We start from the raw sequence: 26757 nt of genomic DNA on the forward strand, positions 1-26757 counted from the left end.
TTCTATAATGCTAAATTTTATTTAAACGACAAAGCAAGAAAATAAAACAGACTATTTTTTGAAGTGTTTATCCGATTTTCAATTTTTTGTAGTCATTTAAAATATTTCTGATTTGATTACAACCAAAACAATTTTATCAACCTGTCAGCCCATTTTCTCTTGCAATAGATATATATCTTATGTTATTTTAGCAATAATTCTATTCTGAAATAAAACTTATATCACCAACATAGCTACGTCACCAGTGGAAAAATTACCATTAGATATCAGAAAGAAAAGCATTTTTTATGGTACAACCACCAGCTGACTTATGAAAGGGGCATTGTCAACTCCTCCCACCTTCACCCCGTCATTTTTTGAGGACTAAAAAATATAATAATTAAAATTAATAAGTAAAAGCGATTCTTTACATTGGCCCTCAGTCCAAATTTTACCCTTGTCGCTCAATAAAGTGAAATACTAAAAAAAGCCATCTTTTTTTTTCCCTCCTTGTCTTACAAACCAACATTATGATGTTTGTTAGGAATCAAAGATACAAGAGCGCATAGCAGGGGCTGGATGATCCCAATACTGGTATGCGTTGTTACTAACTAAGACTGAACTTGTATGTTTTTTTAGTCAAGTAAATTTAAACTTGTGAAAAAAAAAAGGTTTTGTATGAAATGTTAGCTATTCACTTCTAAATTAAATAGACAATTTTGAAAATGAGAAATTGATAAGTAATCCAATATAATAATGGTGGTGCAAAATTACATTAACAGTATTAGTTGCGGCAAACCTAACCTGGCAGCATTGGGAACACTATGCAGATCCTAGTCATAGCATTAGGATGCTGCCAGGTTTGACCCATATTTTGTGAAAACTTTTAATCCTGTATTTTTATAGTTTCCTTATCTAACTACAACGTAACCAGCAATCAAAGTTACAAAAATTCTCAAGACAAACTTTTAAATAAAAAAGAATGTGTCCTAAGTTTAAATTTAAAGGGAATAAAAGGATTAAATACAAACCTTGAAATTAAAAAAACTAATTGTTCACAAAAAGGGTTACAAACTAGAAAATTTAATTACGTTCACTGAAGAATGGTGGTAATTGCTCGAGATATAAAATTATAACAAATTATCACACTTTGTTCAAGAATAGTTTATTTTTTATCATAAAGTAATAAGTAGCAGTTTTCTCTTTAAAATGATCGTGTAGTGCAAATTAAATTTAAAATTAAAAAAATAATTTATTTGTTTTTTTTCCTTCTAGATTCTTCCTTTAACTCATTTGCATATATTACACACATACATTATTCGTTAATTACTTACTTACTTTTACTTTGTTTACTTAAAGATAAAATATAAAAGAACTCTCAAAAGACAGGCAACGCTCACTCCAAGTATAACTTCACAAAAGAAAAAAGTTTGCTTAACTATACATCGAAGGTTGAGTTTACAACTTAGTAAGTACCAAGGGCGCTCATATAGGGGGGTAAGTGGAGGCTCAAGCTCCCCCCCCCTTAGAGATTAGAACTTCTTTGCTTTTGGTTATTTTTTCTTTGCAAAAATATAAAAACATTTCTTTTCTAGCTATTAATAAATAAGTTATTAAAAATGTTAAATTTTAATAACTCTAATTTGTACTGAAATCGGTTTCAATGAGGAAAATATCTGAGCCCACCCTTAAAATTTTGCATATGGGAGCAGTTTTATTTTACCAGCAGGGGGGGGGGGAGTGCTCAAGTCTTACTTGCATTAACTACTTATTTCTCATTTAAATTGTAAAATTTCATAAACAAAGACATTTAAAAATGGTTGTGAGTATATTAGTTATTGTCCATAAAATATTCCAAAAAAAGGGATTAAAAGAAAGATGTGTGTCATTACCTGCCCAATACCCAATGCATGAGTGGAAGGGAACCTGAAGAAAAGAAATTACATTAAATACGAGAGACCAAAACACGAAATACTTATCACTAAAAATGGCAAAACAAAATATTGCAATGAATTTATCGATATTTGTGTGTCATATACATTATGCAGTGGTGGAAATTGAAAAAAAAAAAGAGTCGCTGTCCAGTGGACCAGTAACTACAGGATTTCATTGGTCTGTAGTGGTCCAGCTTCGCATTCTGGTTTTAAATAATGAAAAATTGAAGAAAAGAGAAAAAATATGTAATACGAAGTTAACATGACAAATAGAATTTATAAGGACCATTCCATGGAAAATGGTAATCTTGTACCGCATGTGACGCCAATTTCAGTAAAAGTAACTTTAAATTGGTATAATGAACAAGATTTTGTTTTTAATAAATTACAAACATATGTCTGATTTGTTAAGCAAAAAATTTTATTATTACTTTATAAACTTATTACTTTTTAATGAAATATATAAACCATCATAAGCAGGACAAAGTGGCTACTTTTTCCATGGAATGACACTATACATAATTTTTTTCAATGGTTTAAGTTATAAATTCTCAACAAATGAGATATGTTTCCTTCACTTTGGTACCTTTACTTTCACAACCTACAATTTGTTTTGTCTTTGTAAAAAAGAGCAAAAATATTAACTAATTCATATTGCAAGTTACAAGAGGTTGACATTGGATGTCGCGGCACATGAGGCATTCTCGACCCTTCAGATTGACAGGAATATCAGAGATCAAGTAAATTTAAAACACTCCTCCTTAAATTTTCTTCAGGAACCCCAATTTACAAGACCACCACCAGCCAACACTAGATTCTTCCTAGAATTGTTACAGCCTTGCTCTGAAAAAGAAGCCCCAGATAATCTCAGAGAAAAGGTACACGAGGCGATTGAGATGGGCTCTTGAGGAATGTTGCACTTGCGTACACGGATGGCTCTTTAGATCAAGGCCTGATTTAAATGTAAGCCCATGAAGCACAGGCTTGGGCACCCCTAGCTTGGGGGCCCCAAAAATTTTCATAATGAATGTTTTCATTTCTTTTTCACTATAAAATTTTCTAAACATTTTTTGTTCTAGTGTAAGTTTAAAAATTAAATTGTTATTGCTGGCCTTCTTTAACAAGGTTTATGAGTTCAGCGGAAAACTAACTCTCTAACATGGAGTGAGAAAACTATCTAGAGTGACATCTAGCATAGAATGAGACCACTCAAATGTCACTCCATGTTAGTGCAAAGCGCCAGAGTTTCCGCTATGGTCGCATTTTTCGCAAAATGCAAAAAACCTATTAAATTGCGAAAATAAAACAAGGCGTTTTCGCTTTTTTGCTCAAATAAAAAAGTACAGAAATAAAGAATTTAAAAACAAAACAAAACTATGCATGAAGCATGATCCCAGAGATTATTAAACAAGAATAGCGATACTCAACTTAATCATATTACAATTCTTAGTTCAGAAAATGTTTCAATTACTATTAAGTTCAACAGCCAGTACTGAGTCTTTATTTGCAATCTGACCTCCTAATAAATGAATTTTTGGGCTTCATTAAATGTCGATGTTTTAGCATTTTGCTAAACTTTTTTTTTTAACTTTAGCTTTTTTGCTAAAGAAGTTTTAAACTCAGCTTAAACCCTGCAAAGCGCAATATTACTGCTTAAGGCATTTATTTTGATTATGTTAGTTTGGCCAGGAGAGCGACTGCACGATTCCATGAAATGCCAGGCTTGGCACAAATATTACTATAGAGTTGCAGAAACTTTTTTCATTACTACAAGTATCCCTTACTTTTTAATGTGAAGTAGTGTTAACTTTTGGAGGCAAGTCACCCATGAAAAGCACCGAGGTACTTTCTCAGCAATGCAGCTTTTCTCAAGAAGACTTTACCTCCAAGAGCTAACAGTTTTTACGATTCTTTGAAACCTTGAAAAAAGTGTCTTTACAATTTCTTGCATTATTTGCTTTGATTACACCGTTGTTTTATGGTTCTTCACATGTTGTTACACATGCCACTAAGTTCACCCAAACATGAATAACAACATATCATTTTCAGAATGAAAATAAAAACTTCAGAAGATAAAAAAGAAAGACAATATGACAATGTTAAATTGCATGAACTTGCAAAGAACTGCAGGCATGTGTTTTCGGGTTACAAGGAACCCCTTTTTCAATGCAAAAGTGGTGAACTTATAGACATTTACAAAAACCAGGCAAGTGTCTTTTCCCAGAATATTATTGTTCAGCCCTGAAAGTAGCACATGGGGTAAACAGTTGGGCAAAATATTGCAAACCATTTGGTAACATGCAAAATTTAAACTCTTTCATCTTCAAAGAAGAAAAAAAATACTTGAAGCTCAAAAATAAAATATTGCTATCCAGCATTTACTTTTAAAATCGTATTTGCTTTAAATTGCTTCTATTATTTCGTAAAAAAATACCAATTCACCTGTAATTTGTAAGAACTATCTTGTTGACAACGATGATAAGAAAAGAAGAAATGCCATAAAATGCAGCTGAAAATACACGCCAGAAAAACGGACTAATATTTGCTGTGGAGCTATCTTTGTCGGAAACCGGTACTGCAACTGATACATGATTCATTTTATTTGAAACATTTCCAGCATCTAATATTTTTGAAGATTCGCTATTCATTACAACTGAGCCGCACAATTATACTTGGCAAACGTAAGGCCAAGAAAGCGATCGTATAGAATAAAAACTGTGTATGTGTCGCCTCATCTTATTCAGTCACCTAAGCAAAATATAATTTATTAGATATCTATCATCCTAGGTAAACAAACACACATTCTGGAGAAAGATCACTATGAGTAGAAACCTTGCTGCAAGGAAATAAAGTAACCCTGTACGATATTCATGTTCCAGTCTCTTGACAATGAGGCGATTTAGAGCCAAAAAATGCAGCTCAGATAACGAATTGGCTATAGAATAATTGCTGTGTTTAACATTATAGCGTCATGGTGATTAAACTACGGTCACAATTAACTTTTTCTTTTTCGCAGTTAAGTTAATTAAAAGTTTGCTTAAAAGAAACAAGCCAAAGAACATCCTTTTTTCTGTTTTAATAACTATTTCAAAACTTATTTTTGGCATCTTCATTTTTTTTTAATGAAATACATATTTACAAGGATCATGCTAAGTATGAATTCTAACTATATTTATTAAGAATAATTCCGTTTTTAAAAGGAAAATTTAGTTTTTTTCGTATTATTGTGACCTAAATTTTTGTTAAATTTAAATTCAATCATTTTTTAATCAGTTTTTATTCTAAACACTGTCAACATAAACATTAATATCTGTCAACTAATGTATGAGGAAATTGTATTTAAATTATTTTCTAATAACTGCTGATAAAAATTCATTTTATTTTCCTTAAAATACATGTCTGAAGTATGCTTTCGAATTCAATAATCAAAAAAGGAAAAAAAAAAATTTCTTCATTTTTTAGGGAAGAATGCTAGTTCGAGGTTAAAGTAGTCATTCGTGGAAAGATATAATGTCGGGACCGAGAAAGTGGGGTATGAACAGCATCCTGCCCAAAGTATGTTTACTGTGTATTTTATCAATTATTAATTGCTAAAAGAATGTTATACGTAAATACTAACTTATCAGTACATTTAAAATTGCAAAACTTGATTTCTCGAGGGTAATTTTTGGTACTTAGTATCGTTTGGCGGGTAGGTTTTAAGCAAACATGGCGAGGAAGGCAACATTCATCTACATAGTTATGATATTAAGAATATAATTTTTTAAGCATAATTTTATTTTTCAATGCTTATTTCTGTGTGCAGTTCTCATTAGCAATTTATACTTCCGTTTTTCTCGTACTTTTGAAGTACTATTGATAACAGTATGCATGATAAGTATAGTCTCTTGTTCAGGTTTCGCAGCGAAAATATATGATATGAATAGAAATGTTTTCAAAGGGAGTGAAAATCGGCTCTCTAAAACTTACTTATTTCAAGTGCAAAGTAATCAGAGTTTTTTTTGGAAACAACTTTTAAACTATTGCATAAAAACGATTCGATCTCTTGATTTCTTATTAAATTGACTTCATCTTTTTTTTAACATGTGTTACGTTAGAATTCACTCATTTTCAATCGCATTTACTTTATTTTTCTTTTGTGTGGAGTGAAATGCTATAAACAAAAAAATACAGAAACGCTGGTTTGTTTCTTCAAATGTATTGATTGTTTTGAAGTGAGCACTACTGTCATGTCTTGATATATCAAGACATGGCATAGTACTTAATGCGATTTGCATTGCTAAATCATTTTAGAAGCGCTTTCAATATTCAAAATCTTATTGCATTATTTGTGTCGATATAAACATCATGCATATTGCTATTAATTACTAAAAAACTCATTCTTTTCACCATCTACTTACTTCATTAATTTATGTAAAATACTAGATTTTCATGAAATCTTAAAAAATAAAATGCAAAAAAATTTTTTATATTTTTTGTCGCAATATTTCTGATTTTAATTAAATGAAAAGAAAAGAACATGCATGAATGTGTAGGCTCAATTTTTTTTTATTATTATGCAAAAAAAAAATCTGGTGAATGATTTTATCATAGACACATTCATGTATAAGTAGGGTTACCTTAATTTACATTTAAGCAAAAACCAGGCACCTTTAATGAGAGTGAAGGAAAAAAGTACCAGTAAAATATGCAGATTGATTTTGTCTAGAAAATGTTTTTAGATCTCATTGAGCTTTATATTAGCTAATTTTTCTAGTTGTGCAGTTCAATCTCTTTGTACATCTTTTATCTTCCATTTTAGTACAAGAATTCCCTAATTTAAAAATCTAAATATTCCAAGTTCATCCTGCAGCTAAAACCCTGTCCGAAAAAATACCGACATATTGTCAAAAAATTACATATCAAGCTAAAACACCTGTCGTTGTATCTTCAGAAAAAATGATTAAGATATATTTTTTAATTGGTTTTATAGTTGAAATTATTAGAAAACAAACCAGGGTTGGCAAGTTTCTTCCGAGGTGGTTAAAACCACTTTTAGAAACCGGTTAAAACCGGCATGGCAAAAACCACTTTCTGCCACTTTGCGGCAGAAACTGGCAAAAACTCACAAAATGGAAAATTAATTCTTGATATAAAACAGAAAATGCATGAAAAAAAAATAATTAATTGTTAACCAAAGTACTGTAATTTTATTACAAAATTCAAAATCAAATGTTACACTGTTTGGACCCTGCAATTGCCTCTTAGAAAAGGTGGTTTCAAAAATCTAAACAAGTTCTCAATTTACTACGCACAAATAAGAAATTTTAGAATATTCTTAAAACAGGAGAGCTAGCAGACAATGCATCAAGGAGCAAGCAATGTTTGTGAAACTTTCATCTATTGTATAACTGGTCCACCATGTAGTAACTAGGGTTGTGGTAAAAATTTGACTGGAAAAAATAAGTTTTGAGAAGTGGGGCCAATTTGTTTTGCGAAGCTGTGACATTAGGTACAAAATTTAGGCAAGTAAAATTCTGGCACTTTTTTCTTGAAGCGCATGACATGATAGTTTCAATCACAAACAATTTAGAGGGAGCAAATTACAATCAGTAATGCCTGTTTAATCCTGTATGTCACTCCTCTTTCCTATGCACTCCTGTATGATTTTTTTATCCTATGTTAAATTAATCCAAATACTACGAGCCTCTGCAATAGGAAAGTTCCCTTTCTGAACTAAATCAAGAGCACTAGTATGGGATTTTATTTTTTTAAATGATGAAATGATATTTAATTTTTTAGTTTACTTAAAAAAATATCATTTACAAATTACTTGAGTTATTAAAGACATTTTTAAGTTTTTGCCAGTTTCTGCCGGTTTTTACCGGTTATAACCAGTTTCTGCCACTGGCACGGCAAAAACTAGTTTCTGCCGGCAGAAAGCCAACCCTGAAACAAACATTGTATATGATGAATGAGCTTTTTTTTTTTTTATAAATACAATCTCAATATGTCATATTACATGAAGAATCTTTTCAAAGTTATGATTTTGAAAATTTTAATATACTGTGAAGAAAGGATATAAATTAAAATTTAAAATAATTTAAGACTTTTTAGGAACCATGAACGATTACACAAGTCGAATAAGGGAGAAAAGTTCTAACCAGAGACATATATATCGGAGCAAACACCTTATCTGCATAAACTTTGGCAATCTTGATGTAAAATTAATTTTTATCTAATCTTATTGTTTAATTTATGGCATTTTTAATTCCTATCCTCCAGTTTAGCGTATACTGTTTGGGCCAAATTAGGTTTGAGTCGGCACAAGGCATGTATTAGATGAATAATCATAACACGGAGCATTGACTAATTTTCAAAAAATTTCGCCAAACTGGTCAAAACAAAATGCTTAGTTGCTCCTCACATTTTACCAAAATCAATAATGCTGCAATTTAATGCTTAATTTTTAAACAAAACAATCCATTAGAGACTAGAAGTTACATTTCAATGAAAAACAAAATCGACCAAATAAAGTAAGCCATTAAATATATTACTTATGGTTGTGTCAGAAGGTATATGTAGCTGCTGGTCCTGTTTTTTAGCCTTGATGTATTTTATTATTACAGTTGCCCTTCGTTATATTGCACTTATCAGGAGACAATAAAAAAGCGTGATATATCCCAAAAGGGCAGCATAAATTATCTTACCGTTTTCTTTTTTTAATAGTATTTAAAACAATTTGAAATAGACCAATGGCTTTTTGGTGAAATAAGAATTTAGGCCACTATAACTGAAGATAAAAGGGAAATTAATTTTCCTGAGAAGTACAATATTACAATTACTCACGTTACTCAAATTTAGAATAAAGTTTGATTACATTTAAATTTTTAGGGAACAGAGGAAAAGAGTGATGTAAGGAGAGTCTACTGTATTTAATTAGTCACATTTATTTCATTTTTGTCACAGTGGGGAAACAAGAACTCGCAATTTACTATTGTTATTCATTTTCTGAAATTACTTTTGAAAAAGATTGCAACAACAATTTCTGTGTGGAATTCTTAAAACATTTCAAATCAGAACAACTAATGTAAGAATTTTGGGGAAAACATTTTTATATTGATGATTTGAATAGAGAAACGCCTAAAAACTTGGATTTGCAATGTTTGAAAAGTTCAATATTAGACCTGCAAAACCCGGCAGACGGCCTGCCTTTTGATATATGTTTTATCTCTATATGGTGGGTCTGGATGTAATATTCTACAGAGCATTGTACAAAATGTGGAAAAATGATGAATCAATGATGCAATAAAACTTTCTTTCACTTGTAGAAATTGATGAATAATGTCAGTTAAAATATAATTAACTTTTGTGAACAATTATTTAGACTTAATTATGTAATCAAAACAAAATTTAAATAATTTAATCTGAATACTTTCATCCATCTTAGTGGTTCGCAACCTGGGGACAATCACCTTCAATGGGGCAATTTGGTTCCTCAAATGCGAAAAATTCATGAGGGGCAATGATTATTTAAGACGAAGCACATTGTTACCAGTTCCGATTAGGAATCACAAGATAAGAAAACAATTTAAAGTTAATTAGCTTCGTTCTCATCCTCAAGTTTACCTATGAATTATAATTTTTATTTTTATTAATATATATATATATATATATATATATATATATATATATATATATATATATAAATATTTTTTTTTTTTTTTTAATTTTAAAGAGTATTTTTAGTTCTCCAAATCATAATTGAAAAAAACTTTAGCCAAGAAGATCCTCGAAATTATTCTTTTCCTTTTTCATTGAAAGAAGTAATTCTAAAATTATGCTTTAGAACTTCAATTTTGTAATAATGCCATGGAAGGTTTCAAAACCCTCTACCCTACCCTAACATCATCAAAGGTTATCTAAAATAGTGCTTTTTGAAACTTCAGTTTCAAAAAATTCCCTGAGAATTAGTTGGTGAACCCATTCTTTCCCCTAACACTACCCGAATTGTGTACAATCGTGTCTTTCAGACTTAAGTTTTGCAAAATGCCCAATTGAAAGCTTCTTAAGTTTTTCTCCTAACATCGCAAAAAATCTTCTAAAATTGCCTTTTTGAAACTTCCATTCCGAAAAGCTCCTGGAAGGAAGATTCAAACCCTATTTCTTCTCTTAACATTATTAGAGGCATACATGTGCATTTTAGAACTTCAATTCTGAAAAATTATTGTTACAGGGTCTTTCAAGGGAGAAGCAATCACCCCTCCCTTGTGATATTCTTTGATACCTAATCCCAACCTTACATTTTTGGGAGGGTGGAAATTCTCAATTTGCCGAATGGAACTCGAAATTTCGCTGAATGATGAAAATTTTGCCAAACAGGATAATTTCATGGAAATGGGGAACTGATGACCAATTTTTCCAAAATCCTTTTTTTCTCACAAATTAGGTATCATTTTAAAGCTTATAAGTTGATAAGAAAATAATGAAAATCATCTCAGAAGTCTATGCTTGTAAGAGATACAAGCCTTTAAACAAAGGAATTATTGACATACTGCCATTATGCATTTTTAAATACAGTAGAAGACCGTTATAACGCACACCTTGGAACCAGAGCTTTTGCGTTATATAGATCATTTCACAAATTTTGAAACTAATATTCAGAATATATCTATATATTAGCACTTCAGAATGAGTTTTATCTGCAATGAGTATTAAAGCACCAATATTACAATTAGTAATTCACAAATAAATATGTTTCACAATCAAAATCCTGCACTTCTGCTAGCTTCATGGTTTGCATAACAGCTGCATTTTCAAGAGCCATCTGGTATTTTCTGTTTTACTATAAGTACTAATTTTCAATTTAAATGCTTTGAAATAAGATGGAAAGATGAAAAACTTTCAAAATTTAATTTGCCTAACCATTTTTATTTTTGCAAAGCAAAACAGAGGAATTTTTTTAAACTTTAAAACATACTTCTGAAAAGTAGTGCGTTTTATAGAGAATTGCGTTATACAGGTCGGCGTTATAACGGTCATCTACTGTATATTGTTGGACTTGGTGTTTCAAACTATAGTAATATTTTTCAATTTGTAACTATTCAGATGCCTGCCACAACACTTTAAAACAAATGCTGCACAAAAAGAGACCTCAATAAAATATTTTTGTTTTTAAAAGGCTTATTTATAGCTTGCACTTTGGTGAAATTAAGTCTGACACTAAATTGCCTAAAAGTTTGTGCTGCACAAAATAGGATGTAATATTTTACAAAAGATTTTACCTGGTTTATCCTAGTTAATATTGAAAATGTGCATTCGGTACAAAATTCAAAAAATAGGCTTTTGTTATATTATGGTGTTGACCATAAAATATTAATTACATCCAACATCAGGATTTAAAAATTAATATCTCGCTCCAGTTACAGAATTTCTCTGATTTAGAAAAAAGGGTAGATGGGGGACAAGAATAATAACATTTTTTCATACTGTAGTCATTAAAAAAATGGTTTTATTAATGATTATTCTTACTTAAAAATATTTCTTAACCATGAAGCTGGAAATTGACCAATGTGAACTGGTCCAATTTGTTACTCGATATTTTTTTTTATAAGCACTGAACTTAGGTATCTGAAGGAAGTTTTTTCTTTATTTCAATTATCTCAAAATGCTGCAATTTTGCAGCAGAACGAAATCTAATCTGCACATTGGACACACATCCAAGTAATGATCTTCACATCCCATTGTATGGATTTTGAAAGAAATCTCTCGAAAATTTTACAATAATTTCAGACACTTTGGTTCATGCTAAATTCACTGTGCATAAATTTGTAAGTTACCTACCTTTTAGAATGTTTTAAAACCAAATATCTAAGCATTGAAAATCTACAAGTTTTCAAGATGAACCCAGCTCATAATTTCAGCAAAGATTCTTATCGACAAATTTACATTTATTGAGAAAAAATTCAATGCAAAATTAGCCTGAAGTTTCTTTATAACGTCCCTTCGAGAAGGTTGTAGACAGCATTGGTGAGGCAATAAAAAGTATGTACGACACTGTGTGGCGAAATACAAAAGTGACAACCAGCCACAGGCTCTGGGCCCAGCTAGACTGGTCCTAGTCAATTTACAATCCCCAGTGAAGATCAATGGCCCTCTTAAAACTATCTACTCCTTTGCTCATTACCACCTCTTCCGGTAAGCTGTTCCAAGGTTCCACTACCCTGCTGTAATAATAATTTTCCCTAATATCCATGTTAGCCTGAGATTTAAATAGCTTAAAACAATGACCCCTTGTCCTATTTTCAGTGCTAAACTTCAGCCCCATAACATCTTTCATTTTAATAAACTTAAACAACTGAATCATGTCCCCTCGGTCTCTTCTTTGCTCAAGACTGTACATGTAAAAGCATGAAGTGAAATGAAAGGAGGGCTCAACCCAACCAAGCACTAATGACCAGAGATCAATTGCAAAGAGTATGCTATGCATATGTATGACTTTTCCTTTAATCAGATGTACACATAATATTTACATTATCAGAAGAGAGTGTGCATAAGCATAATTCAGCAACTTAGTACCAATATTGCAAGAAAATCCTTGCTGTTCCTAGTATATTCAGTGTGTGCACTATGTCAAAGCAATTTCAGTGAATGAAAAATTACTGTCTCTTATTCTTCTTCCTCAAAAATACTTTTAGAGGGTTTTTCTATTTAAAGAAAAAAAAATTCTAACTGATGCATCAGATGAATTTGAAGATATGGAATTCATTGCACATCTTAAAGTACATGACTGGGTTATGGTTAATTATGAGTCTGTACATTACCCAGGATGCATCACCTAGTTAAATAGTAAAAAGATTAAAGTTTCTGTGATGCATAGGACAGAAGGGCACTTTGAGAATGGCCAAAAGAAAAGAAAATCTTTACAAAAGCAAAAAAAAGTTTTTTTTTTTTTTTTTCTAAATTTTCCCATCTATTCCAATTGGAAGTTGGAGACAATTAACATTGGAAAATATTTGATATAATGTATTGTTCTACATATCGAAACATCTCATTCTTTGTCATTAACATATTACTGTAGGTTTAAAGCAAGAATAAAAATAATTAGAATTGGTTTTCAACACTTTTGTTTTTGTCCAACACCATGCTAATTTTGTACACATTCGTTCGACACCAAGTTTTTACCTCTAACAGCAATACCAAGTTCCATATTTTGGCACTTATTGCCTCTAAAATTAAAAAACATATTTATGAGTTATTAATCTTTCATTATTGCTCTTTTTTTACATGAGAGTAGTTACAATGTTGCAGATTAAGCCATTGACCTGAATCTTAGATTTTAGTTTTGCTAGTCTCATTTTTCATTCAGCTCATGTGTCGGACACGGTGAGTTGAAAATTTTTTTTTTCAATAAAATTTTTTGTTAAATTATTTTTATGCCTAATAATTCTACATACATTGGAAATCTTTCCATATCTTGAGGAACAGTTCTAACTTAGTTAATGATCTTAAGACAGTTCCGTATTTTTCCAATGCCTGGCTCCCATATCTTGAACACCGTCCTTTCCACATCCATTTTTTCCATTCATTTTTTTTAATCTGTCTTGCTTAGTTTATTTTTAACTTTTTTTGTCTTGGTTGACATTTCCCCCCTTCTATTTATCTTTATTTTTTCCTTTTCCAAAAAATTTTTGTTTTTGGTTTATTTCATTCCTTGGTGTTTTTTCCCCTTCCATTCTGCTTTTCCTTTCTTGTGGTTCACGGTTATTGAATTTTTTTTTTTTTGTTTAAGCTTTGGCTTAATCTTTGTCCAATTTCTTCTTTCTTCCTTTTCTTCCAATCTTTGTCCATCCTTTCTTTCGGCCTTACTGTACCTCAGAGAGAGCTCCTGGCCTCTGTTTGCATTCCTATTGGTTCCTTACTGGTTTATAATTTTCTGATTGGTGTTTGGCTAATCTGCTATTTTTATCTTTTAAGCTGTATGCTTATCTGCTCTTGACTTTTGTTGGATGTCTTTTCATCCATAAGCTCATTACTTTTTGCATTGAAAAAGGCATTCCCTGTAACGCGGAAATACGTGCCTGCAGTAATCTGCAAATTTGTGCTTTTCTGACGTTGTTAATTTCTTACTCTACTGTTCAGCACAAAGGTATTTATTTATCTTATGTTTTGATCTGTTCAAAATTTTTAACCAAAATCTGTTTGTTTTTCTAATTCTTACGTCCACCAACTGCGAAATCGCCCAATGGACCTCCTTGTTTTACCGAATTGTCAGACAAAATTGCCCGAATAAGAAAACTTTTGGAAGGTCACAATAGCCTCCCACGACCTCCCATCAGGTCGTTCCTGATCTTACTTCAAATTAAAATTTAAATCATCTACATTTTCGCTCAATGGCGTAATTAATGGTTTTTCTTGGAAAAAAAGGGTTAAGGGAATGGAATTCAGCCAACCTCTAGAGGGAAACGATGAACCCGCTGATTGTTGGGAACCTCTGATCTAGCTTTACGCAAGTGGATAAACAATATTTTTGGTATTGTATTCTGATTTGGTGCATATAGCTGTACCAAGTTTTTGATGTTCCTAATCTAGAGGGAGCAACATATAATTGACCATACAAAATTACCCAGCATTATGTAAGTCAGTAATCATTATGAAAAACAAGTTATTTTTCATTTGATTTTTGAGGTTCTCAAGGTGGGTGCCGCAGAGATAGTTGAACGGTGCCATGAGGTGTCAAGTCAACCGTATCGATCAGGTCAACTGGGATAAAGGGAAACAAAATTTCAATTTCAAATTTATTGTCAACTGTTTGTTAGGAAATGAAATCATGTTTCATTACCCCAGAGACTAGGGGTTAAATACAAACACCCCATTTTTCTTCTTCAGATTGATGTTGATAGAAAAGATAATTGCACTATACACATTTAGTTTAGAAGTTTAAGAAGTTTTACACCAACGATACTTAATCTGTGACCCGCTGAATGCTTCAAATGCAGTGTAAAATCATTTAAAAAGAAAACTCTTTAAAAAATAAATAAATTAGTATGGGTTGAATTTATGTATTTTATGAAAATACACACCAAAGTAATTTACATAAATTTATTCTTCTAGAAAATAGGAAGAATGGAAAACTTAGTTATTCCCATTAAGTGGTAGTACAGGATTTATATGGGGCAGGTGGAAACTCCTTAATTGAACATCAAGAATAGCCGAGAAGGTGAAGTTCGTACATAAATGCTTTTAGCAACGTTCCACAGGACAAGCAAGTTGGTTGAAACCAGTGATTTTGCATTTGTAGCAGGGTTGGGTTTTTTTGAAAAAACCCATTATTTAGCCCACTTTTGGTTTTTTAAAAATTTTCTGAGAATTTTTTTAAAAAATTGATTAATTTAAATACTTTCACAATTGACCAATTTAAACTTATTTTTTAGTTCTTTACCGTAGGCAATGGACATAAAAAATGAATTTTGAACTTTAATAGTATTTCTTAACTCTTGACGGCATTAAAAAAAAATACTTCAAAGATTTTAAATAAATATATTAAACTTTTTTCTTTAGCTGGTCAATAAAATAACTCAAATTATCTTGACTTAGTCCTGTCACGTCTGATTTTCTCAATATTTGTAGATTGTACAGAGGAAACTACTCTAGCTAAAAGGCTTTCATGTGAATTATTTTCTGCAAACCAATATGTCACAAATCTCGAATAAACAAGTATATTTTTTAGAAATCAACAGGTTTCTCAAACGGTCAGACAGAAAACAGAATAGGATGTACAGTATTTTCATTATCTTACGAAAAAGTTTAATATTTCTTACTCTGTACACAGAAATAGAAAAACAGGCAACATAAAGTTCAAAGAATTGTTTTGATTAAGCTGGAATTCAGTGAAAAGGAATTTAAACTACTTGACGTTCTACAGTAGTTTTGCATAACAAAATGAAATAAAATAAAGTAAAATGCAAAAAAAAATTTTAGTAATTAAAAACGAACAATAGATTTTATCACTTGAGAAGTAACTTTGCCATAACTGTTGGTAATCATGGAAAGTAAAAAATCTGAAACTTCACTATTCTTGGGTTTTGTCGTCTTTTATACTTTTCTTCAGAAAACCCTGAATTTTAACTAGTTTTCCAGCTTTTTTACCCCAAGACAATTTTTGCGCTTTGTCCATATACTTACGCTATAATATGTTACAAGTACTCCACATTTTCCCTAAAAAAAGACAGAAAAAACCTCATTTCTTTTTAAAAACCCAGCTTTAGTTGGGTTTTATTTAAAAAAAAAAACTGGTTTTTGCCAACCCTGATTTGTAGACCTACTGGAAAGGAAAATGTGGGATCACTAAACTTTAAAAAGAACTAACTTTTTACAGTGTCATCTTGAAACGATGAGGCCTAATACACAACCTTTTGGAAACACATTGAATGCTCAGAATTAGTGATGGGCATATCGATAACTTAAAATTAATCATAATCTCAGAATCCTGTACTTCTAATAATAGAGATCTTTCTAAATCAAGAACTTGATTGATTGATAAGAGACAAGGGCGCCCATATAGGAAGGCAGGGGGGGGGGGCTCGAGCCTGCCTTAGAAATTAGAACTTCCTTCCTTTTAGTACTTTTTTCTTTTCAAAAATGTAAAAACATTTCTTCTCCAGCCATTAATGAATAAGTTATTAAAAACAGGGTTCGTACGGGTCATGGAAATCCTGGAAAGTCATGGGAAAAAATAACAGAATTTCAGACCTGGAAAAGTCATGAAAAGTTGAAACTTTCATTGAAAGTCATGGAAATTTATTTCAAGTCATGGAAAAATGTCCTGGACAAAGAGAAAAGAACAGTAGCTAAAAGAGCATTAGAAATCTTGAGTGATTTAACAGCATAGCATAAAAGCTATTAAAAGTGGAAAATTGAACGATCCAAAAATCAAATCTGAATTTTGAAATCTCATTGCATCCACTTCTGTCGCAGCCGCTTGGCATTTTTTGCGATGTGATTTTACGGCCTGGACATCGCTTATTTTGAATTTTCTGTTATTTTCAACACTTCTTATGTTTCATATTCTGTAGTAGCAAAATTTCACGTTCTTAGTTTTGCCACGCCCACTCGAAAAAAAAGCAATTCAGTTGCATGCGAGTTCGATTCCATCACTCGTAAGGACTTTATTATTAAATTTATCAGAGTTTATCTTAATTTGTTGAATGTTTTAGAAAATAAAGATCTTAAGTCAGGCGATAGAATACAGAAAAAGAGGAATTCTAATGCTCTAAAACAGTAGTGCCCAACATACGGCACGCAAAACTAATCCATGCGACCCACTGCTACGTTCAATGTCGGTAATTAAACGTGTTCTGGAATTTCTGAACCTATTAATTTATATGCATTTGAAAATATGCAAATTTGTAAACAAAATAAATATACTTTTGAATCATTACTGAATGGTTTTTTTCAAAAAGGATTTGGTTTAGAAACATAAAGAACTAAACTATGTGACTTTATTTCAAAGAACCAAAATACTTTCAAGTTACGTGGATGATTAAAAGCACTGTTGACACTAAAAGGTAACTTTTGAAGCAAATTTATTGAAACTTAGTGATGACTCATTCAACCTTTGTCCCATTCAATATCATTCTGCCTGTTTTTAAAAAAATATATCAGACATTTAAGCATCATTATATTCGCTTCACTGCATTTTTACTTTACTTAAATTTATATGGTGAAGACAAATAAGAATATTCAGTAAGTTACTGCCCTATAGCCAGGGCTAAGGCAGAAATACATGAAATACATGATTTCATGAATTTCTGCCTTAGCCCTGGCTATAGGGCGGTAACTTACTGAATATACCTGCCTTTGCCCTCAAAATTCGAGTTGAACCAAACCATTGTTTCGGTCACTCGTCTGGTCAGTGCTAATTCTGTATTAGCTACCAGTTTGTTTGGCACTCTTGGCTTCCTTAAGAGGTTTTCCAGCTCCAGCTCAGTCACTCCTATGCCGGGCTGATTAGTGCTAATAAGCACAAAACTGCAGTCCTCGGCTGGAATTGACTGAGCTGGCGGTGTACGTGTATTTCATGTACAAATAAGAATATTTTAGTTTTTTAAGTGTGCACTTATATTTTTTCCATTACGAGTAAGTGCTTCAATGAGGCTGTTTAATTCATATAGACGTTTTGCTAATGCTCATTTCCAAATATTACCAAGTTTGAGATTAAATAGTGCTATTCTCTTCATGTAACGAGGTCATAAAAATTTTCATTGAAGTCATGAAAAAGTCTTGGAAAAGTCATGGAATTTTTTCATCCAAATAGAGTATGAACCCTGTAAAAATGTCAAATTTTAATGATTCTAATCTGTCCTGAAATCAGATTCCATGGGGAAAATATCCTGCTAAACCACGGTAAAAATATCTGAGACCCCCCCCCCCCCCCTTACAATTTTACATATGGGCACCCATGAAAAGAGATCTTTTGAGATCTAGAACTCGAGCTGTGTCGGTCAATAATTCGAGATGTGATGATCGAGAACTCGAAATACAATAATAGAGTTCTCGGGTGATCTTGAATAATCAAGCGATTTGATTATGAGAAATCAATAATGCCCATCATTACTCAGAATCTCTTCTAAATGTTAGTAGTTTTACTCACCAGCAGTTGTTTCAAAAATTAAATGTGTGTTAAACCCCAAAGAATACTACTAAATTTGAGACGTATGTCGCATAACAGAAAATGCCTGAGCTGCAGAGCAATTCTGTTCAAATGTGATATAGATCTCTATAGAATGTTTATACTGTATGTTTGCTTGAACAGCACTGTGTTGAAAAGCACTAAAAGTCTTTGTTCCTCACTGAAAATTTCTTCAATGCACATGGAATCCAGTTTAAAATTATGCTTTCCCCTTCAATGAGAAGCATTAATTTTAGAAAACGATTTTTGAATGACTAGTTAACCGGAATATAATTAAATTTGGTGACGAGTAAAATAGGGTCTTTTTATATTATAGTGAATATGGCTTTGTCGGGACCAAAAGGAAACGACGACTTAAACAGTCACCACTTATCCAGTTGACGACTTGAGATTTTAATAACTCATTTTGAGCTTTATTATTTCCTATAGCCACGTCCAATGACCAAAACCGATTCTATTCATACTGGTAGTTAAATTTTTTCCATGATTGGAAATCAAACTCTTCACGAGTTCATTTTTAACATGCAGTAAAGGCTCGAAAATCTGAAGTGGGGCTGACACTACCTCAAATTACTGAAAATTCGGATTATCCGTAAAATTCTTATCAATTAAAATTTTGCATAATTTGAACCATGAAAGGACTTGCATATCTTTTACTTTCCTGCAGGGCCTGATAACTAAATATGAAATAAATCTCGATAAAACTAATCTCTTGATAAACAATTTGAATTTTTTGGTTGCTGACACATTTTAAAATACATACAGTGGTTGTAAAAAAAATTGCATCACCCGCGCCACAAAGGAGAAGAATATCATCCCGACTGCATTCAACACACAGTCAAGCATCCCATATCCCAGATGATTTGGTGATGTATTTCTGATCAAGTAGTTGATGGGCTCCACTTTGTGCAAGGAACAATAAACGCTCTGTTGTATATTGGCATTTTGGAGGAGAATTTGCTTCTTACTATAAAGGATCACTTTAATTCAGTTCCAAACGTCATTTTCCAGGATGATTCTGATCCGTGCCATCGGGCAAAACTGGTAAGTAACAATTTAAAAACCTTTATCCTGACATTAGACTGAAATTGACATGGGGTTAAGTTTTTTTTTTCTCTAAACCCGCACGCAGGTTCAGAAATGGAAAAATGAGCATAGGGTCAGTAGTTTGCCTTGGCCCAGAATCGGCCCTGATCTACATAAACAATTATCTGATTCCTGCTGTTGAATGTTTATTTCATAAGTTTTGCAGAATTTCACATACATTCATCGTTAAACAGTCGACCAAAACTTCTCACATAATCCCATTGTTGTGAAAATGCGAGGGTGATGCAATTTTTTTTTTACCAGCACTGTACGTACATAAATATGTTTACATATAGGGTCAGACGGGGCAATTATGGGTCAAAATACCATAACATCTTAATATAATCTTAAGTATAAAAGATAAAATGATTTAATTTGACATGGAGTAAACTTACACAATTTAGAAAAATTGTTCAAATAATCCCTTTACCTAAAATTACATTATTATTTATTTATTTAAATTAAATGAGTGACCAGGAATTACCCCGGATCAGGGCAATTATGGGTCATGCATGGGGCAATACAGGTCACCCCCCTTTTTTTAAAGTAATCCATGTCAAAAGTATTTAACTATTGTAATTTATCATTTCTTAGCCCACTAAGAGACTTTTTAATGGCAAAAAGTTTTATGTTTAAGAAAGCACATATTATATTTGAAATAATTTGAACTAGACGACTACGATTGGCTTTTGCTCTAAGCCCACAACTGGATGAAGAACTTTCTTTAATAGTTGTATGCTACCTTCATCATTCATGTTTCTATCAACTGCAAGGATTTTTCTTTTCATTTTCAATTAACTAAACTGAAAAAAACGCACTTATTTCAAATTACTTCTAGAAATATCTCGCTTGAACAAGCTAAAATTTCCAACACTTTGTTCCAGAAAATTGATTTCTGCTTTTTCTTTGTCCAAAAATTAAATTACTTTCCCCATTGTAGAATATGTTGCTTATCATCATATACAACAAAGTATATCTGATTTTCAAGTACAGAATCAATTCGGTTATAGCTCCATCTTTTAACATTTTTAAAACAGGATTGTTTTTGCAATTTAGTTTTTTTTTTCAAAAACATTTTTTAACTGTAAAAAGTTGGTGACCATTATTTACCCCGGAAAGAGAGTGACCCATAATTCCCCCGTGTGACCCTACATAATACGTTAATACATAAATATGTTGAATAGGCCGTGGCCTAAGGGGGGGGGGCAAAAGTTGTTTTAGTCAATGGTAAGAATTGTTAAAAGTTTTACATGCTATTTAAAAAACTCAAATTTCATTTTTCAGACTTCAACTCGGAAATATTCAAGATGTCCACCCCCCCACCCCCCTTTTCCACCAAAGATCGTCTAAACTTTTGTTTTTAAAGCTTCAATTTCGAAAAAAATTCCGTCAGAATTCCCTGATAATAACCGAATAAGAGCCCCCAAACCTCTCCTCCCACTATCATTATCCAAGATTTTCTAAAAACTGCATTTTAACAGCTAACCTAAAAAAAAATTCCACGGGAATGTCTCCCTCCCCCCCCCCCCCCCCTCCCCTCTCTCACCTACATTGTTAAAGATTGTCTTAAATTTAGTTTTCAGGGCTTGAATTTTTGAAAATTTTCTGGAGAGCAGCTTCCGAAAACTCTTCACCTAACATCATTGAAGGTCTATCAAAATTATGTTTTTGTAGCTTCAATTGGGAAAGATTGCTGGTCCCCTTATCGTTACCAAAGATGGTCTCACAATCGTGTTTTGAAGATTTCAATTTCAAAAAATTGCCGAGGATTGACCCCAAAGATTTATCAAACATCATTTAAAACTTTTTGTTACTATTATTTCGAAAAATTATTTACCCCCCCCCCCCCTCCCATTCTATAACATAATAGGTAATAATCTAAAATTACATTTTAAAAGATTCAATTTCGAAAACGGACTGGGAGGATGCCCCTGACTCCCCCTCCCTTCCCCCCCCCTTGCAATACCAACAATTGTTTAAAATGCATTTTTAAAACTACAAATTAAAAAAAACTACCAGAGTTGGGCCCTTGAATCTCTCCTCCCCTTAGCATCATCAAAAATCTTTTAAAACTTCGTTTTTAGAGCTATAATTTAAAAAAAAAAATTGTTGGGGAGCTCCCAAACTGCCCTTTTACTAACATAATTAGAGATATAACCAGTGGTGTGCACATAGGGTATACTCCATATACACTGTATACTCTCAAGCATTTTTTAGATATTGAGCCCTCAAGCTTCATAAACTTTCATATTATGACATACTATGTATATGATCACATGCACAAATTGTGTGTAATAGATTACTGGAAGTATACCCTCAGAAAAATTGATGGGAACATCACTGGATATAACAGCTGTCGTTTCAAAAAATGGATGTGAGAGCACCCTCAAACCTCTTTTACCAAAGATCATCAAAATTGCATTTTCAAGATGGAAAATCCTTAAACTTTCTGAGGGGAAATTAAGACATATGTTATGTAAAAGAGAGGCCTTCAATTTCATACACTTCCCTCCCATTCATTTTTTGACATTGGAATATAAAAAAAATCGTTTTTTTTTGGGGGGGAGGGGGGCAAAAAGATCCATACCTGTGGAAAATCCACATGTCACCTGATATTTTGTTCTTTATGAATAACAAAATAGTTTGTTGTTCTTTTATGGAAAAAAAAAATCTGAAAAGAAGTCGAAAATACATAGTCTAGTAATATATGTTTATTTTGAAAAATTGCCATTTTTATGCAGTTATATGGATTAATGACCATAAGATGCGAAGATATGCAGTTGCATCGTATGCCTTTAGTGCAAAAGCCTTACCTTTTGCCACTTTTACTTTTTTGCAAATTAAAATGTGTTAAATAGATACATTTCTTAGGAAATATAAATGATAAAAACATAAAAGCTATTTGCATTCCAAGTTATTCTTTTAAGCAGAAATTGCCAAAAACTTTTTTCTGTTAAAGGGGGGGGGGGGTAGCCTGTAGCTTTGAAAGAAAAAATAAATATAAATTAGTAAAGTTATCAATCAACCATTATTTTGAGCAAAATGTGATTTTTTGTAAATGGTTGAATCAAATGTTCGACAAAAAACTGATTTATTATTATTTTTTTTTTTTACATATTGTGAGATTTTAAACTGAAATTACTTTTAAAAAAATGTTACATGCATTTATATGTCATACACATTAAACGAAAAAAAAAACTTTACTTAAACATTTCTACTATTTGATATTTTTGGTGTACTAATTCTGTTCATACATTAATGATGAAAAAAGTAGCAAATAACAACATTTGGGTGTGCAGGGAAACAAATTATTTTTAGTTTACATCAGCAAAGATAATGTTTTCATGTGAATACTGAGCACAAAAGAAAAAAAAAAAAGAATGAAAGTGTTCATGAAAATTTCCGAGTACATAATTCTGTGCTAGAAATTTCAGTTTTAAAATTTTCCCCGAGTGGAAATGAACTTTTTTCGTAAAAACAGGTTTTTTTCCCAAAATTTGCGGGGTTTTCCCGATTATTTCTATCTCGGCATGTGGGGGTTTTGATTTTTTGAAATACGTTTTTTTTTTTTGCTTTACTTATTTTCATGCGGTGAAAGACAATCTCGGAACCGGTGCCGACCGCCCACCGGTTCCTTCTTGCATAACGAACGTCCCAGACGCATACTTTGTATCACTGGTCGATGCCACAAGATGCTTTTCGGAAAGCGAAAAGGCTTCGATTTTCGCTATTTCTTCGATTAATTTGAATCTACAATGTTTCAGATTTCGGGTTCACAGATTGTCTCCTTGAGAAACCGGGATTTGTGTTTTGTGTGGGAAACAGCTCAAATATTCAATTTCGGCGGAGAAATCTGGGAGTCTGGGTGGCCTTCATCCCTTTTAACTCGCACGGAAATGTAGGGCGACGGCTGCGCGGTTTGTTAATGCACTGTCTGGCGAGGTCAATGTCCGCTTCGGTATGACGAAAGGTGCTCCATCGGGTAGGAAGGGTTGCTGTTAGATCACCGATTTTTTTTTCTCTCCCTCTTCAAGTGGATTATGCTAAAACATGACTGCTTTTCTGAGCAGGCACTTCGCCGGTATCGTCTGCGAGATTCTTTTGTGTTTATAAACAATTTGATTATGATCGGACTTCGTTTTTGAAAGTCATGATTTGGAATTAATTCAAACACCATTGACAATAAACGAATTTTTCAATCATTCACTTATTTATTTATTTATTTTTTTTTCGTCATTTTTAAAATACACACATTTTTTTACATATGAGATGTTTTATTTCCTACCTCGGATTTTTTTTTTCTCTCTCTCTCCCTTCTGTTATTCTTAGGCTTGCCAGATTTCTGAAATGCTGAACCCGGACACTGGAATGCCAGCCGCCCCCCCCCCCCCACACACACAGTGCCATGGGTATTCAAGGGTACACATTGCTGTCTGATTTTTAGAGTAGTTTTTTTTTGTCAATGCTATAAAAAAAATGGTCCTAATAATAAACTTAAAATACGGGTAATCATAAATGATACAAGCATATGAATTTAAACATTAATTTTTTTACAAGACAATATTTACAAATTACTTAAACAAGAACATTTAAAATGAGGAATTAAAAAAAAGTAACAATATTTTTCATTGGATAGAACTTTTTTCAGAAAGTCTTTTTTAGATTTAATCTAATTGTAAAAATCGGCACAATCTAATCTGATTGACATGTCATTAAGCCATTAACCATAGATTCCTTCATCATATGTACAGCAAAATAAATTTCCTCTGGTGCTGTGCCCTTCAGAGCCGAATATTGGACTCGACCATATGAGAACAGCATTACAATTTATTAGCAGAATATCGTTCTTCTATACAGGGTTCGTACAGGTCATGGAAATCCTGGAAAGTCATGGAAAAAAATAAGTAAATTTCAGACCTAGAAAAGTCATGGAAAATTGAAATTTCTATTTGAAGTCATGGAAATTTATTTAAAGTCATGGAAAAATGTGCTGGCGAGAGAAAAAGTAACAGTAGCTAAAAGAGCATTAGAAACCTAGAGTAATTTAACAGTATTGAACATATAAAAGCTAATAAAACTGGAAAATAGAACGATCTCAAAAACAAATTTGAATTTTGAAATCTCATTGCATCCACTTTTGTAGCCGCAGCTCGTCTCTTTTTTTTTTTTTTTTTGCAATGTGATTTTACTGCTTGGACATCACTCATCTTGAATTTACCATTGTTTTCAACACTTCTAATAGTTTATATTCTGCAAACTTGCACGTTCTTGATTTTATGCCCTATATACGGCCCGCAAAAATAATCCATGTGACCCACTGCTGCGTTCAATATCATGAATCAAACACTATGTTCTGGAATTCCTGAACCTATTAATTATATGCCGTTTGAAAATGTGCAAATAAACAAACAAGTACATTTGAATGAGAAGATTTATTCACTTCTGAATTTTTAATTTAAATAAATAAATAAATATCTGGTTTAGAAACATGGATTTATTAAAGAATGCAGCTTTGCTTTAAAGAACCAAAAAACTGTCAAGTTATGTAGATGATTAAATGCACTGTTGATGCTAAAAGACAACCTTTGAATTAAATTTATTGAGACTTATGACTCACTCAACCTTTGTCCCATTCATTTTTATTCTGCCTGTTAATTAAAAAAAATATGAGGATTTAAGCATCATTATATTCCATTCACTGTATTTTTACTTTACTTAAATTTATATGATGTAGAGAAATAAGAATAGTCAAGTTTTTTAGGTGCACACTTATACTTTTCCATCACAAACTTCTAAGAGGTAGTGGCATTCACATAGCAGTGAGCTTCATAGCTAATGCTCATTTCCAAAAAATGGCAAGCTTGACTTTAAATAGTGCTATTCTCTTCATGTAACAAGGTCATGAAAATTTTTATGAAGTCTTGGAAAAGTCATAGAATTTTTTCATCCGAATAGAGTATGAACCCTGTCTATAGTTTTCATTTTTCATACAGTGCGGTGAAAGACAGAGAAAGTAAAAATTCTTCATAATCCTTCTTTGTTATTATTTCAAAAAAAAAAGTCCAAATGAAATTTTTTCCAGGACGCCAAGTAAACCGTTCGGGACACCAGGATTTTGTCTGAAATCCGGGACTGTCCCGATCAAAACAGGACATCTGGCAATCCTAGCTATTCTTATTCCAATTTAAATGTGGAGCATTTCACTGAAAATTCATTTCTTGCTCTTGTTTTTCAAATTATTTATTTTTCAATTCAGATATTTTAATACATTACAATGAATTTTACTAAATTTTTAAATGTTTTAAACAGACATAGAGCCTAGCCATTCATTCAAATTGGACCAGAAGAATTGATTATACCAAAATTTTACTTTTTGATTAATCCTTATCTTTTTTATTCATATATGCAACACAGAAGTTTCCTGAGTTTAGTAAATTTTAATAGAATAGGATGGTTAGTTATTGAAACAAAAGTGTGACTGAATAATAATTCTGTACTTTTTTGATCAAATTAACTGACCCATGACTTTAAAAATTAATATTTAAATTTTAATACTACAGTGTAACTTTGATTACCCGATACCTGATTCAACTTATTTTCTCAATTTATTAGTCCGGATTTAACTGCATTGAATGTATATGCTCCTTGATTTAATGATAACTTCTTCCAGTCCCTTGACAAGCCTTAAATAATCGGGGTTTTACTGTAGTTTAACTCCAATTTAAAAATCATAAAAAGGAGAGAATCCCCCTCTCTCTCTTCTCTCTTTATATATATATATATATATTGTCTTATCTGCATTAGACTTCTGTATACTTTCAAATAGACACAACCAAAGAGATTGTTTTTATTTCATTTCTTAATTTCAATAATAAACATGATTTATCTTGATCAAGATAGAACTTTTTTTAATGTTTTCCTGGACAAGTTTGCCTTGTCCAAGAGTTATTCATTCAAGAGAAATATTTTTTAGATCAAAGCTTCCCTAAATTGCAAATATTGAAACCAAGTTTTTAGAAACTTTTATTATAACAACTCATTTCATCCTCATTTTTTCTCTAAAATCTGGACTAAATATAAAAACCTTGT

The 26757-nt window shown here is 31.9% G+C and overlaps 2 protein-coding genes across 2 annotated transcripts in view; one reads left to right on the plus strand and one right to left on the minus strand.

Moving 5' to 3' along the window:
• LOC129225997 (UDP-N-acetylglucosamine/UDP-glucose/GDP-mannose transporter-like) overlaps nucleotides 1–4694 on the minus strand; it is a 34795-nt gene extending 30101 nt beyond the window's left edge. Inside the window, exons 1-2 of the mRNA XM_054860571.1 lie at nucleotides 4356–4694; nucleotides 1872–1905 (exon numbers count right to left, since the gene is read on the minus strand). Of these exons, the coding sequence (XP_054716546.1) occupies nucleotides 1872–1905; nucleotides 4356–4561 (240 nt within the window). The 5' untranslated portion in view covers nucleotides 4562–4694. The remainder of the gene's footprint in view (nucleotides 1–1871; nucleotides 1906–4355) is intronic.
• Nucleotides 4695–5448: 754 nt separating this feature from the next.
• The window catches only part of LOC129225745 (transcriptional activator protein Pur-beta-like), a 57175-nt gene continuing 35866 nt past the window's right edge, over nucleotides 5449–26757 (plus strand). The window contains exon 1 of the mRNA XM_054860244.1: nucleotides 5449–5468. The gene's annotated coding sequence lies outside the window, so the exon portion shown is untranslated. The remainder of the gene's footprint in view (nucleotides 5469–26757) is intronic.

This window comes from Uloborus diversus, chromosome 7 (assembly GCF_026930045.1).
Source record: "Uloborus diversus isolate 005 chromosome 7, Udiv.v.3.1, whole genome shotgun sequence".
NCBI classification, from domain to species: Eukaryota; Metazoa; Arthropoda; class Arachnida; order Araneae; family Uloboridae; genus Uloborus; species Uloborus diversus.